Below are 12,939 nucleotides of genomic sequence, written 5' to 3' on the forward strand. Positions count from 1 at the left end.
AATGTCCAAGTTCAAAACCCAGACAAGATTTAACAGGCAAGAGTCTAGTGGCTGGCTACATCCCTGTGTAGCTTCCAGCTCGTATCAACCCAGAAACTGGAGAAACTACTTTCCTAGCCTTGTCTTTTTTAAGATTTACGTTTGCTTATGTGTATGGGTGCTTTACCTGAATATGTACGTGCACCTCTTGAGTTCTGGTACTTGGGAAAGTCAGAAAAGGGTGCTGGATCCCCCGGGAATGGGAGTTACAGAGAGTTATGAGCAGCCATGTGGGTGAGAGAACCAAGCCCAGATCCTCTGCAAGAGCAGTCAATGCTTTTAACTGCTGAGCCATCTCTTCAGCCCCTGACCCCTAGCCTTGTGTTGATATGGACAATCTGCTACTTTCAGATTAACTCATGCAGTCGCAGGAGTTTCATTTTTAGAGGAACCATACAACTGATGAGCCTGGATTTTCTCCCTTTCACGAACCCAAAGCCTCGTTGCATTCCTTCTTGGTGCACTAATTTTCTTTGCACAACTTTTCCCAATCCATACTTCAATTAAAAACAAAACAAACAAACAAACAACAACAACAAAACCAGGGTCCTATCATGTAATCTAAACTGACCTCAAATCCACTATCCTCCTGCTTCTGTGTCTTCCTGTGTCTTACAAGCGCTGGATTCTAGTTGTGTTCCACTATGCTCAGTGCTTTAAAAAAAAATATTTATTTAAATTAATTTGTATAGTGTTCTGCCTGCATGTATCCCTGCAGGCCAGAAGAGGGCACCAGATCTCATTACAGACGGTCGTGAGCCACCGTATGGTTGCTGGGAGTTGAGTTCCGGACCTCAGGAAGAGGTCAGTGCTCTTAAGCTCTGAGCCATCCATCTCTCCAGCCTTTCTCCTTTATGACCCAGCTTTACCAAGTCTTTGTTCCCTGCTGACTCTGGCTTCCTACTCGCCGCGGGCATGCTTTGGCACAGCTTGAAAAGTGGGTCAAGCGGCCTTCGATGCTTTTAGAGATGTGCTCACATCCACGGGTCCCTCTGCCTCATAGTCAGCCATACTGATCTCCCCTCTGTCCTCATGTTTTGGTGTCACCCCACTTCTCCCACTTTTCCTGCTGCCTTCACTCCTAGAGCTGCTGCTGCTGCCCCAAAGACGCCTCTGCCTCTGCCGTTTCCAGTGGCACCTGGGTGGAGTAAACTTCGACCCTGTCCCCAAGGCCTTGCACCACCCGGTCCTGTCGCTTACCAATTCTATCTGCTCTGGTCTCCCAAGGCTTTAAACACACCGATGGCATTTGCACACTCTAGTCCCCCTCCTCTCATTTTTTTTTTTAAACACAGCTGGGTTTTAAAGATGATCATTAAAAGTTTGTTTTTATTTACGTGACTATGTGTGCCTGTTATTCTGTGTGCCATGCAAGTGCCCATGGAGGTCAGAAGAAGGTGTCCAATCCCCAAGAATTGGCTGTTGTGAGCTACCTGATGTGGATGCTGGGAATGGAACCCTGTACCTCTGCAAGAGCAGCAAGTGCTCTTAACCCCCGAGCCATCTCTGCAGTCCCTGATTCTTGCTCTTTAAGCCTCCCCTTAAATTGTCTCCATTCAGAACAACCTTCTGGTCATACTGGGTAAGACTGGCTCATCTGATCTTTTTCAAAAGTCTCCATGTCAGAAATTTTGTCTTTCCTACTAATCAGAAGTTCTTTGAGAGCTGGGTGTGTTGATGCATGCCTTTAATCTCAGCACTTAATCTTAGTAGAGACAGGTGAATTTCTAAAGTTCGAGGTCAGTCTGGTCTACATATCTACATAGTGAATTCCAGGACAGCCAAAGCTACGTGGTGAAACCAAAATAATGATAATAAATAAAATGACAAAAAAAAGAGGATCCCATATTCACTGTGCTCACGAGTGTTTTACCTGCTATCCCTGTATAGTAGACTCTGACTAACAGAATTATTTTTTCTTTCTTGACATCTAAACCCTACATAATCTCACGGCCTGACACATGGTACTCAACAAATTCCTGCTGTCACCCCAGTCCTAATTAGTAATGCCTCTTACAGAGACCCTTCCCTGACAATTCCCGTCTCCAAAGATTCCTTTCCCTTTACAAGTCTCACGTGCCTTCTCTTCGGTGACCCGGAGCTTTGCCGTTCTCCAGCTCTAGGGGTCATCAAGCCTACATCAAGAACTCTTAAAACTGGGCTCTCTCCTCGCCTGCCTCATGTATGGAGTGTATCAAAGACAGTGTGAGAGAATGCCTTCCCCGCGCTGTGGCGTCTCAATGAGCACCGAGAGCTTCCTACCACGTCTGGACCTTACTCTTCCTCATGGGATGCACAGGGAAAAAGAGCAACCAAAGAAAGGTGGAGACACGTGCCTCAGCTGTAGGCTTGATCTTCCTCCTTTCTGTATCTGTTTCTCATGGAACTGTTAAACATGTATAACAATGTAGAATGGCATATTTTAAAAGGTATTCAAGCTATCTACATAAAGCTTCTGGCATAGTGTGGGTTCTAGCTAATTGGACTCAAATATGGTTCAGGTCTGTCAGGATCCAGTCCTGGGTGAACTCACGGTGAACGTGAAGATCCTGCCCACAGATATAACCTATTCTTGGACAAGCTGCTCAAACTCTTGTTTTGGGTTTTCTCTCCTCAACATGAGGAGGCTCATATTGTCCCCTTGATAGGGCAGAATTCTAGGAAGCAATATAGTAGATTGTAAATATTGCTAACACAGTGGTCCGTGTCTCTCTTAGTCTGAAAGTTGTACCCCCAACTCACTCAACACCCCCGCCCCTACACACACACACTGTTTTCCCAACCCAGACAAACCCATTTCAAGATTTCTTTGGGACAACTTTTGGTCTGGCTTTTCTTGTCTGGTCAAATGTGGTTTGGTGGCTCATTCTGGGCCTTCAGAGGCCATTCTTAGCAAAGGTTCCGATGTTTCACACTATGCAACTTGTTTCTAGCCTGGTGCCCTGTTACTTTTCAGTCATGAAATCACTTCAAAGTTGTATTCAAGAGTTTAAAATTTAGCTGGGCAGTGGTGGCACACGCCTTTAATCCCAGCACTCAGGAGGCAGAGGCAGGTGGATCTCTGTGAGTTCGAGGCCAGCCTAGTCTACAAGAGCTAGTTCCAGAACAGGCTCTAAAGCAACACAGAGAGGCCCTGTCTCGGAAAACCAAAAATAAATAATAAATAAATAAAAAGTTTAAAGTTTATTAGAAGCGTTCTAAGAAGCACCATTCTAAGGTAACGAATCTTCTCCCGATACACACGCTGATTAACTACTTACAGGTGACAAGTAGCTGGCAGTGGGATGGAAGGGACATGTGTTCCTCTCATTGCCCAAGTATGGCTTCCCTTCTTCCTGGAGAGAGCTTGGCATGACTGACTCGTCCCTCATCCTGCTTCTGCTGGGCAAAGCCAGAAATCAGGTGCCTAATAGGGGTAGAGCATTGACCTCACAGTCTGTCAGTAACAGGAGGGAAAGAGGACTTCTTTGATGACCTCTGAAGACCCAGAATAAGCCACCAAACCAAGAAAAGCCAGACCAAAAGTTGCCCCAAAGAAATCTTGAAATGGGTTTGTCTGGGTTGGGAAAACAGTGTGTGTGTGTAGGGGCGGGGGTGTTGAGTGAGTTGGGGGGTACAACTTTCAGACTAAGAGAGACACGGACCACTGTGTTAGCAATACTTACAATCTATTATATTGCTTCCTAGATTTCTGCCCTATCAAGGGGACAATATGAGCCTCCTCATATTCAGGAGAGAAAACTCCAAACAAGAAGGGTTTTAGCAGCTTGTCCATGCCCATGATGGCCAGGGAGAAAAGAACTGACTATATTTCTTCTGCCCTAATATTAGTCCAATAATGACAACTTTGATTCCTGGATTTAATGTTTGCCTTATAATATTAAAAACTAAAACAGGATGCCAGAGTCAGGGGTACAGTTTCGGAAAAAACACAGATGATTCCTGCACGTGGGTGACCGAGCGGCTAGGGAATTTACTGCCACCTAGTGGCAATCTATGCTTGCAGCAGAGAGGCAAACAAGAAAAACTATCGGGTCTCTGCTCTGGTCCAGGTGCTGCAACTTCAGATTTGGAGGCTTGAATCTACCAGTATCACACGTATCCACCTGTTTGCGAAAGTGAGAGCCACAATGAAGTAACAGGGGAATCAAGACTGTTTTTCGGCAACTCCTGAGTTCTTGGGACAAAATCTGAGACTTCTTTTTGCCTGATGCCTGCTGGTTGGATGGCCATCTACTCACCTATATGCCAGCACATTCTGACCAGGGAGGAAAAGGCTGTGTCATACAGCCTGCTGTTCCTCAGGTTCCTAGTACAGGCCCGGTGCAAAGGAAGAGATGTCTGTTGAATGAATGAGTGAACGTTTTCTGTTTGGTTTTGAGACAGGGTTTCTCTGTGTATATCCCTGGCTGTCCTGGAACTCACTCTGTAGACCAGGCTGGCCTCAAACTCACAGAGCTCCACCTGTCTCAACCTCCCGAGACTGGTAGGCTGAGAGGCGTGCACCACCACTGCCCGGCTTGAGTGAACATTTTTAATCCAAATTTATCACCACTCAGAACACGGCAGGCTAAGATTAAGCAGCAGTTTATTCGAATACTCTACACAGTAAACATTTGAAGTGGGTGGGTGGACTAGAGGAGGCTCCTTGGAGGACTTTCCTGGCAGGGTAAAGGGGCCTGGGGTAGGTGACCTGTTCACAGAGCGGTGGATGCCCGGAACTTCTGGGTCAAACAGAAGACAGCAGCTGTCAGGGCCGTGCATTGGCGAGCCAAGAGTTTCACACTGAGGTCATGGTAGCCTCTCTCACAGGTCAGTTTTGCGGCCTCCACAAACTGGTGGTAGGTATAAACCACGTCCCTCAGGTTCCCGGCCACTTCCTTGTGCCGGGTGGAGCAGCGGCTACAGTCTGTGAACTGGAAGCAGAGCCCAGCCAGCTGGACCAGGTGCTGGAAGGTGACACGCACAGCCCCCTGCATTTCCTCAGGGGACTGGTCCATTCTGATCACATGTTGACAGCTGGACAGGAGCTTCTGGGAGCCCATGCACAGGCGGCTCCGGCTTTCTGAAAAATGCCAGGTGCACGTGTCGGTGGGGTGTTTGTTCCCAGCGCCCCAGGAAGCTTCTAGAATGTCCTGTAGCTCCAGCAGGCTCTCTGTGAGTTGGACAAAGCCCTCGGGGGCACTTGCAGGGGCAGTTTTCATCTGTCTCAGAGCCCTGGAGCAGTACTCTGGCCAGACATGGCTTTTCCTGGGCAGGGGAGTGGTACAGCTGTAGGCACGGGCTGACCTCCAAGGCAGAGTCACCTGGCTTCCTGCAGAAGGTGGTGAGGTAAGGGGGGCAACAGGATGTGTCTTTGGGTCTCCGTCTTCTTCCTCTGTCTCAGGCTGCAGGCCTCGAAAGCACGTGGCATAGGAGAACTGGCATCTGCAATGCTCTATGCCAATCCCGGCAGGCACCACTTCATCCATGCCAGCAAAACCCAAGGAGGTGGCCTTGCTGAGACTGGTGGAGTCTTCAGGGTGGCTCTCTGGGGCAAAGCACAGGAAAGACCTCTCAGGTGGAAGGCAAATGATAGGACTGTCACCTTTGCTGTCTGCTGGTGAGCCATGGCCTGAATCTGCTGAGCGGGGTTCCTCTTGACATGGTGAAAGTCTTGGCAGGGAAGGTACTGTCTGGACACAGATTTGCTGAGGAGTGTCCATAGGGGTTGTGTCTTCCCCTATGACAGGGTTAAGCTGCTCTGCCTTGACCCTCTCTGGAGGGAAGGCTGATGGGATGGTCTGCTCCCCAACTAAGAAATCAGGGCCCAAGTCCAATTCTGCCAATAGTTCCTGTTTTGGGCAGGTCTGGTCTATGGCTTCTCTCTCCTTCCCTGGGGAGTCTTTGAGGGAATAGGACGGGGTCTGGTCTGTCCATGTTCCAGGAGTCTCCGAGGAGAGGGAGCCGACTATTTCGCCAGCTGGAGCACTAACAAGAGCCAGTGGAACATTATCTGAGTCCTTCCCAAATTCTTCCTGAAATAAGGTGGGTCCATTTTTGTAGGTAACTTCACTGTCACTTCCCAAAGACCACTGTCCTCGTTCTCCCTCTTTGGAAGCAAAGGCAGTCCCTTCTGAACCCACGCCACAGGTACCATGTGTTGTCCCATCCCCAGGAGACAAGGACCCTCTGAATCTGGGGGTAACTTCTTGTATATGCTTTATTAAAAAAGATCCCAATTCCATTTCTGATTGGACCCCTTCCTGCTCTAATGTGTTTCCTGGAGGGACATGATGTGGCCCTGGGCTGCCTGAATTAGGGTTAGCGCTAGAGTGAGGGGAGGTGCTGCTCTCAGGCTCTGGGGGGAGTTCTTTGGGGGTGGTACCATCTAGGTCTTGAAAGGGAGATAAGATTTGGAAAGGCCTGATCTGAGCATCCTGTGGGTTGGAAGAACTTGGGTCGGAAGAGCGAGGGCTGTGAGGGCTGCTTGCTGAGGAGTTGTCAACGGTGAGGGCCACAGGGGGAGCCTCAAGATTCTCTGCATTGCTGGGGTCAATTCGGAGGCGAATGGCAGAGATAGAAGACACTCGGGAGTCGACAACTGACTTGGTTTCCATGGTCTCTGGCTCCATCTCCATGATCCTGGAGGCTGGATTTTTGTTCTTTGTCTCCCTCAGGGAAGCCAGCAACCCCAAGGCCTTGGTCTCCAGGAGGCCTGGCTCACCTTGCATGTCCTGCAGGGAGGACACAGTTGGGGAGGGTGCAGTGAGGGTCAGGTAGGGCTCTCTGTCATAGTAGCAAACCTCATCCATGTTCTCTTGGGAGGCTGATGGCTCCAGGGGGAAGGAGACCTGGGAGGTGTGGTCTGTCTGTAGGAAGGACCTTCTTTTCCTCAGAGTCTTGGCATACTTCTTCACCCCTCCCCGTCTGCTTGGTTCTCCTCCCTCTGGTCCTGGATGCAGGCTTTCCTCTGAGCCATGGGTTCTAGACTGATCCTGCAGTCTCTCGGCACTAAGATTGGCAGCTCTGGGCCCTGCAAGTCAAGACAAGAAAAATCACTAAGTACATAGCAGCAGAGAGGCTTGCCCATACTTGGGCAAGCACGAAGACTTGCCTGAACTCAAGCCCTACAGTCGCCTCATCTGAAAGGTGGGAATGATGGTTGCAGTAGACATTTGTTATGTGGCTTGTCCAAGACCTGTTTATAACCTTTAGTCACAGCACCATAAGCTTCTTTCCAGGAGACAACATCTCCTCATACAGTCTGATGAAGACCGGTGGTGCTAGAGATCAAACCCTATGCATGCTGGGCAAGTACCCCAGTACCCCAACACTCATGCTCTCAAACCATAGAATATCAATTTACAATACCTAAGTGACAAGATTCATAGTCCAGGCAGTTAGCTACAAATCCTCTGGAATTTCAAACTGCGCACACACACACACACACACACACACACACACACACACACACACACATTTTAAAAGGGTGTTAGAGAGAGATGGCTCAGCAGTTAAGAGCATTGGCTGCCCTTCCAGAGGACTTGGGTTCAATTCCCAGATCTTCCATGTCTACGCACAACCATCTGTAACTCCAGTTTCAAATGATCTGATACCCTTTTCTGGACCCTGGGGACACTGCACACACACACACACACACACACACACACACACACACACTCTACAACATATATGCAGGAAAAACACCTATACACATAAAACTCATTTAAAAATTAAGAATAATATAAAACCACGTGTGATGGTACATGTCTATAATCTTATCACTCAGGAGGCCTGACAAGTTTAAGGCCAGCCTGGGCTATATATTTGAGTTTCTAGCCAGCCTGGGCTACATACATATCAAGACTGTAACTCAGTAACTGTTAATAATAGTTATTATTATTGAGAAGTCATTATGCAGCCACAGTACCCTGACAACACAGCTGACCAATTCTGCTGCATAGACTCCTGGCCTGGCTACCAGCCATATCCGAGCCTAGTTCTTCAGGCTTGCTGGAAATCTCAAGGTTCTTTGCTCTTCAAGTTTTTCTGAATGATGCTAACTCCAGCCCATAGCTACTGCTGCCTCTGTAGCTACTTTTATCTTGCATGTGAAGTTGCAGGGGGAGGGGGGCTTTCTTTGGACAAACAGGAACCCTGACCCTCAGTCAGTCATGAGGGGTTCGCACACACTGGGATGCTCTCTCTCAAGAGAAGCATTGTGTGAAAGGGTCTTGGGATTTGGGCAGAAGGAAATCAGGATCCCATGTTAGTGGGGACTCAGATCAAACATTCCCAATCTGCTTGCATGATACTGAAAATCTTACCAAATTCTAGGCCACCCATCAGACCTCCAAAGTCGGAACTGCTAAGGTTAACGCTGAGGAACTGACAGACTTTAAACAAGGTTCCTCGGGTGGTTCTGATGTGCTGCTATGTTTGGGAGGAGCTGTCTTGGTTACCAATACCCTTTGATGGAGCTTGGTGTGTCAGGTGCTAGACTGAAACTCACGTACAAGAGTCCCAGTACTAGGCTCTGTGCTTTGCACACTGACCCCCTCCCTCCCTGTGAAAAGGTGCCTCACATGGACCTAAGTTTGAACTAGGTCCCCAAAAAAGAGTCCCATCTGCAAGTCCCAGCCACACCCTTCACCCTGCTCCTAGTATAAGGGCTAGCTTGGGGTCAGGGAGAATCCAGCAGGATGTTAGCCAGAGGTGCTTGTGGGCTTTACTGCGGCAAACCCATTGCTGTTCTGTTCCTATGGTCTACAAAGTGAGTTCTGGGACACAGTGAGACAACAGGAAAAACAAAAAAACAAAAGCTCCAAACAAACAAACAAACAAACAAAAATCAAGTCAACCAAGAGGGTGGTGATGTCACTCATTCACTCAGCAATGATGCCCAGGTGCCATGCACACGCAAGGAGCCTTTATACAGCGGTGCAAGTGAGTATATAGCTGCGGGCAGTCCCGAGGCACAGGCACTGAGCCACTGAGGTTGTGCTCACGGGAACAACCTGCGAGATGGGCACCTATCTCTGCTCTGGTAAACAAGGAAAATGTTCCCTGCAGAACAGAACCCTCGATTGAGACTAGACCGTTGATGGAAGGTAGCAGCTGAGGATCATATGGTCGCAGATACAAAGGCCTGCAGAGATGCAGGGGATGGGGGGGGGCAGGCAGAGGCCACCACAGAGAGCCTCACAGGGTGCTGCCCTCAGGAGCTGAGCTGGCGTTTCTGTCAAGAGCAACCACTAGAGGGCAGTATCAGAGAGGCACAGAGGGGGCTGGGGCTGAGGCTGTCTCAGAGCTCAGAGCCAGGAAACAGAGTGTAAGAAAGTATGTGTGAATGTGTGTGTCTTGCAAGATTTTCTGGTTAGCTCGGCAAGTCTATCTGTGTGGAAAGACTTTGTATTGGTGTTTCGTTTATGTGCATCATAAGTTAATTTTTTTCCACAATCTTTTTTTGGAAGCTATATGAGGAACCCAGCCAACAGATCCCCACCCTTCTGATATCAGGGACCCACAGACTCCACAAAGGCCGTCAGATATCACTGACGGCCTGTCTTGTTGCTCCTAGGATCTGCAGTAGCACAGCCACTCTTTCTATTGGGTGCTCCATTCCTTTTTTGCAAGTTCTGTCCTCCTGATGCTCACTTGACACTTCTTCTGGGAAGCTTTCCACGGTGGGATGAATACCTCTCCTCAACCCTGGCCCACAGTTCTCTAAACTCCCCTTGCAGCCCTGACTCAGGCCATGATGTCTGTAATTTCGTCCACGGATCCAAGCCTGCCCTGGGCTCTCGGAAGCTGGGACGTGGGAGGGGCTCACCTGAGAGTGTGTCTGGGGGTGTGAGTTTGTCAGCGGCATCATAGAACTCCTCCTCTGAGCTGCCATCCTCAAAGGCCCGTGCTGCCAGTGGGTGCAGGGCCAGCGCTTCCAGCATGGAGCCAGGCTGAGCCTCCATCCAGCCCTGCTGGCACCAGGGTGATGGTGCAGCGCCCTGGCGGGAAGCTGAGCTCTCCGAGCTGTCGCTCAGGTGGCTGCCTGGGGAGATGCTGGAACACAGGCTGTAGTAGTCAGTCCGGCTGCCCTCATACAGCCGGGGGTCTAGCCTGCCCATGTTCAGTTCTGGTCCCCAGCTGCAGGTCCCCGAAGTTAGGCCCTGGGGACACTCTGTCTTCAGGCACTGAGGGTTGGCGTTCTGGGCCAGGTCCAGTAAACACAGGAAACCGCTGGTCTCGATCCTGTTTTTTTCCTCTTGGCTGTTGGTATCGAGACCCTTGGAGAAGCCTGGTGGGCCAAAGTGAAAGAAGCCGGTCCCGCTGGAGGAGCAGGCATCTAAGTCATCCTCTTCGAGGGCATCCACGGACTCGCTGGAGCCACTGGTCCTGCAGCCTCGGCTCTCGGTGTTGGCTGAGTCAGACGCCTCGGATTCAGCACTGTCCGTCATGCTGCTGGCCCCGCAGGAGCTCGGGCCGCTCCTGGTTACCTCGGGGGTGGGACTGTCTCCAGGGGGCTGCTCCTCTCTAAGGAATGGTCTGCAGAGGCTCAGCTTCACCAGGCGTCGGTCAGACAGGGGCTCCAGCACGCAATCCATCTCCGAGGACTCCTCCGAGTCACTGCAGGCCCTAGACTCGTAGCCTAGGACAAATGGGACACAGAGTTACAAACTGACCTCGAAGTCTGACAGATGGCTGTGTATCCTGTTCCCTTGTCACCCTGCTGGAGGGAAAAGACAGACAGTAATCGACCCAAATCACAGCAGATTGACTGACACAAGATCCAAAGATGCCACATCATTGGGTTACCTGTTCCCCATCCGTCTGAGCCACCTACGGACATAGGATGAGTCCATCTCTTCTTCCAAGGAGACCTATCTGCCTATTGGTGAATATTCATCTGGATCTCCCTTGTGTGCTTAGCCTTTCCTCAAACATCTCCCTTGTCCTGTAATTTTGAACATCAAAATTACACAGGGAACCCAATGTAATACGCAAAATAGATCCTTAACCTACCCTTAATATGGAGTGAGGCAGCAAGGGAGTGGGGCCTGAGGCTGCTAGGGGCTTCAGAGACCCTTTGCTGCAGTGGACCAATTAGGAGAGCAGAGGTATCTAGCGGTGGGTACCTGGGAAGACTGAAAGGATCGAGAGAAGCAACATTCGGCTAGGTTTCCTATTTTTCTCCAACTAGCCTTGGAATAATTTCCTAAAAACATCTCTGTACACCGCGTGACCGCCCCCCCCCCCCCCGCCTTGCTGGCTTCTCCTCCCTACAGGGAAGAGCCGAAGCTCCTCATGAGGGGCAAAGAGTCTCAGAGTGTGGCCCTGTTGTTCCTACTACAGAAAAGCCCTGATCCGGTTCACAGTGTGTTCTCACACTGCGGCTCTGACCCCACCTTAGTCACAGCCCTCACAGTATGGCCGGTCCAGATCCCAGCAGACTGAAGCCAGTCAGTACCTCAGCAGACTGGTGGCCCTCCGCAGCCTTCTCCAACCTTCTCATGCTGTGCCTCCATGATTCCTCTTTTCAAATGATCTTTCCTTTTTTATGTGCTTAGCTCTAAGGTGTTCTATACCACCGTCTCTGACATGGTGGTGGCTCCTCCCGCCATCACCCCCCAAAACAGCAGCACTCCCACCGTGTTCTGTGTGATCACAGATGCTTGGCAAAGCAAAGGAAACTGCTGTGGAATACTCCTTTACACTGTGTGAAGATATGTCACTATGATTGGTTTAATAAAAAGCTAAATGGCCAAGAGCTAGGCAGGATTTTCGGGGCAGAGAGAATGCTGGGAAGGAGAAGAGCGGAGAAACCTAACAGACACAGAAAGAAGCAGACACACAATGGAATAAAAAAAAAAATCAAACAAAATGGTAGAACACAGATTAATAAAAGTGTGGACTGACTTAAGTTACAAGGGCCAGTTAGAAACAAGCCTAAGCCATCAGCCAAGCTTTCATAGTTAATAAGAAGTCTCCCTGTGTTTATTTGAGAGCTTGCTGGTGGGACAGACTTGCTACAGGCAACATAAGCAAAGTGCATCACTTCCTTACTACGGTTAGCCCTCCAAATCTGTAGGTTTCTATGTGTGGATGCATCCATCCATAGTCTCAAAATATTTAGAGTAAAATGCATCCATGTTGAACATGTATAAACCTTTCTTCCTGCTATGATTCTCTCAACAGCACAGGATGATAATGGCACACTATAATATAATCTACGGGGGTATAGATTAGTGGCAGAACATTTGACTGTAATATAAATCACATCAGTAAATTGTCATGTGCTTATGTGCACTTGTGTTGAGTGCTGACCCAGGAAACAAGAGATGGCCCCACCCAAACATGTTTATTTTGAATTTCCCCCCAAACTACTCTCCCTGGGTCAGTCTGGCCCCAAGCTCAGTCACAGGGAGAAAGGAGAAGAGCAAACCACCAGGGGTCTTAGAAAAACTGTGTCCTTGAGGACAGCCAGAAGGCAGATTGTTTCAAACCAAGATTACTATTGTTTATCCCCTGACATAAGAACATGGGTAGTGGGAGCGAGAAACAAGAAGCTCCTCCACAGAGAATACACAGCCCGGCACATTCTTTATCGATCAGGGTGGTCCTCAGAAGACTTTTTGTTTGCTTGTTTTTTCAAGACAGGGTTTCTCCGTGTGACCGCCCTGGCTGTTCTCCAACTCACAGAGGTCTGCCTCTGTCGCCCAAGTGCCAGCATTAAAGGTGTGTGCCCCACGCCTGGCCCCAGATGGCTATTTTTACAGGGCTTCTTCAGTCATTCCTGTTGGGTGATGTAAGCGCCAAATCTGATGTCCTACTATATACTGATTGCTTGCTATCTTGCTCTTTTACTTTTGCTTGTTATAGACTAATAAACTCATTCATTCAAAACCGAAAGCACGGCTCTCA

At 49.3% G+C, this 12,939-nt stretch overlaps 1 protein-coding gene across 4 annotated transcripts in view; it reads right to left on the reverse strand.

Annotated features, from left to right (window-relative positions):
- Nucleotides 1-4,610: 4,610 nt before the first annotated feature.
- The window catches only part of Frmpd1 (FERM and PDZ domain containing 1), a 167,058-nt gene continuing 158,729 nt past the window's right edge, over nt 4,611-12,939 (reverse strand). For all 4 annotated transcript variants that reach the window (XM_085677202.2, XM_085677203.2, XM_085677204.2 and 1 more), the window contains 2 exons: nt 9,854-10,666; nt 4,611-7,054 (listed from right to left, as the gene is read on the reverse strand). In XM_085677202.2, the coding sequence (XP_085533328.2) occupies nt 4,737-7,054; nt 9,854-10,666 (3,131 nt within the window). In that variant the 3' untranslated portion in view covers nt 4,611-4,736. The remainder of the gene's footprint in view (nt 7,055-9,853; nt 10,667-12,939) is intronic.

The sequence above is a fragment of the Myodes glareolus genome, chromosome 16 (genome assembly GCF_982192425.1).
Source record: "Myodes glareolus chromosome 16, mMyoGla1.1, whole genome shotgun sequence".
NCBI lineage: Eukaryota > Metazoa > Chordata > Mammalia > Rodentia > Cricetidae > Myodes > Myodes glareolus.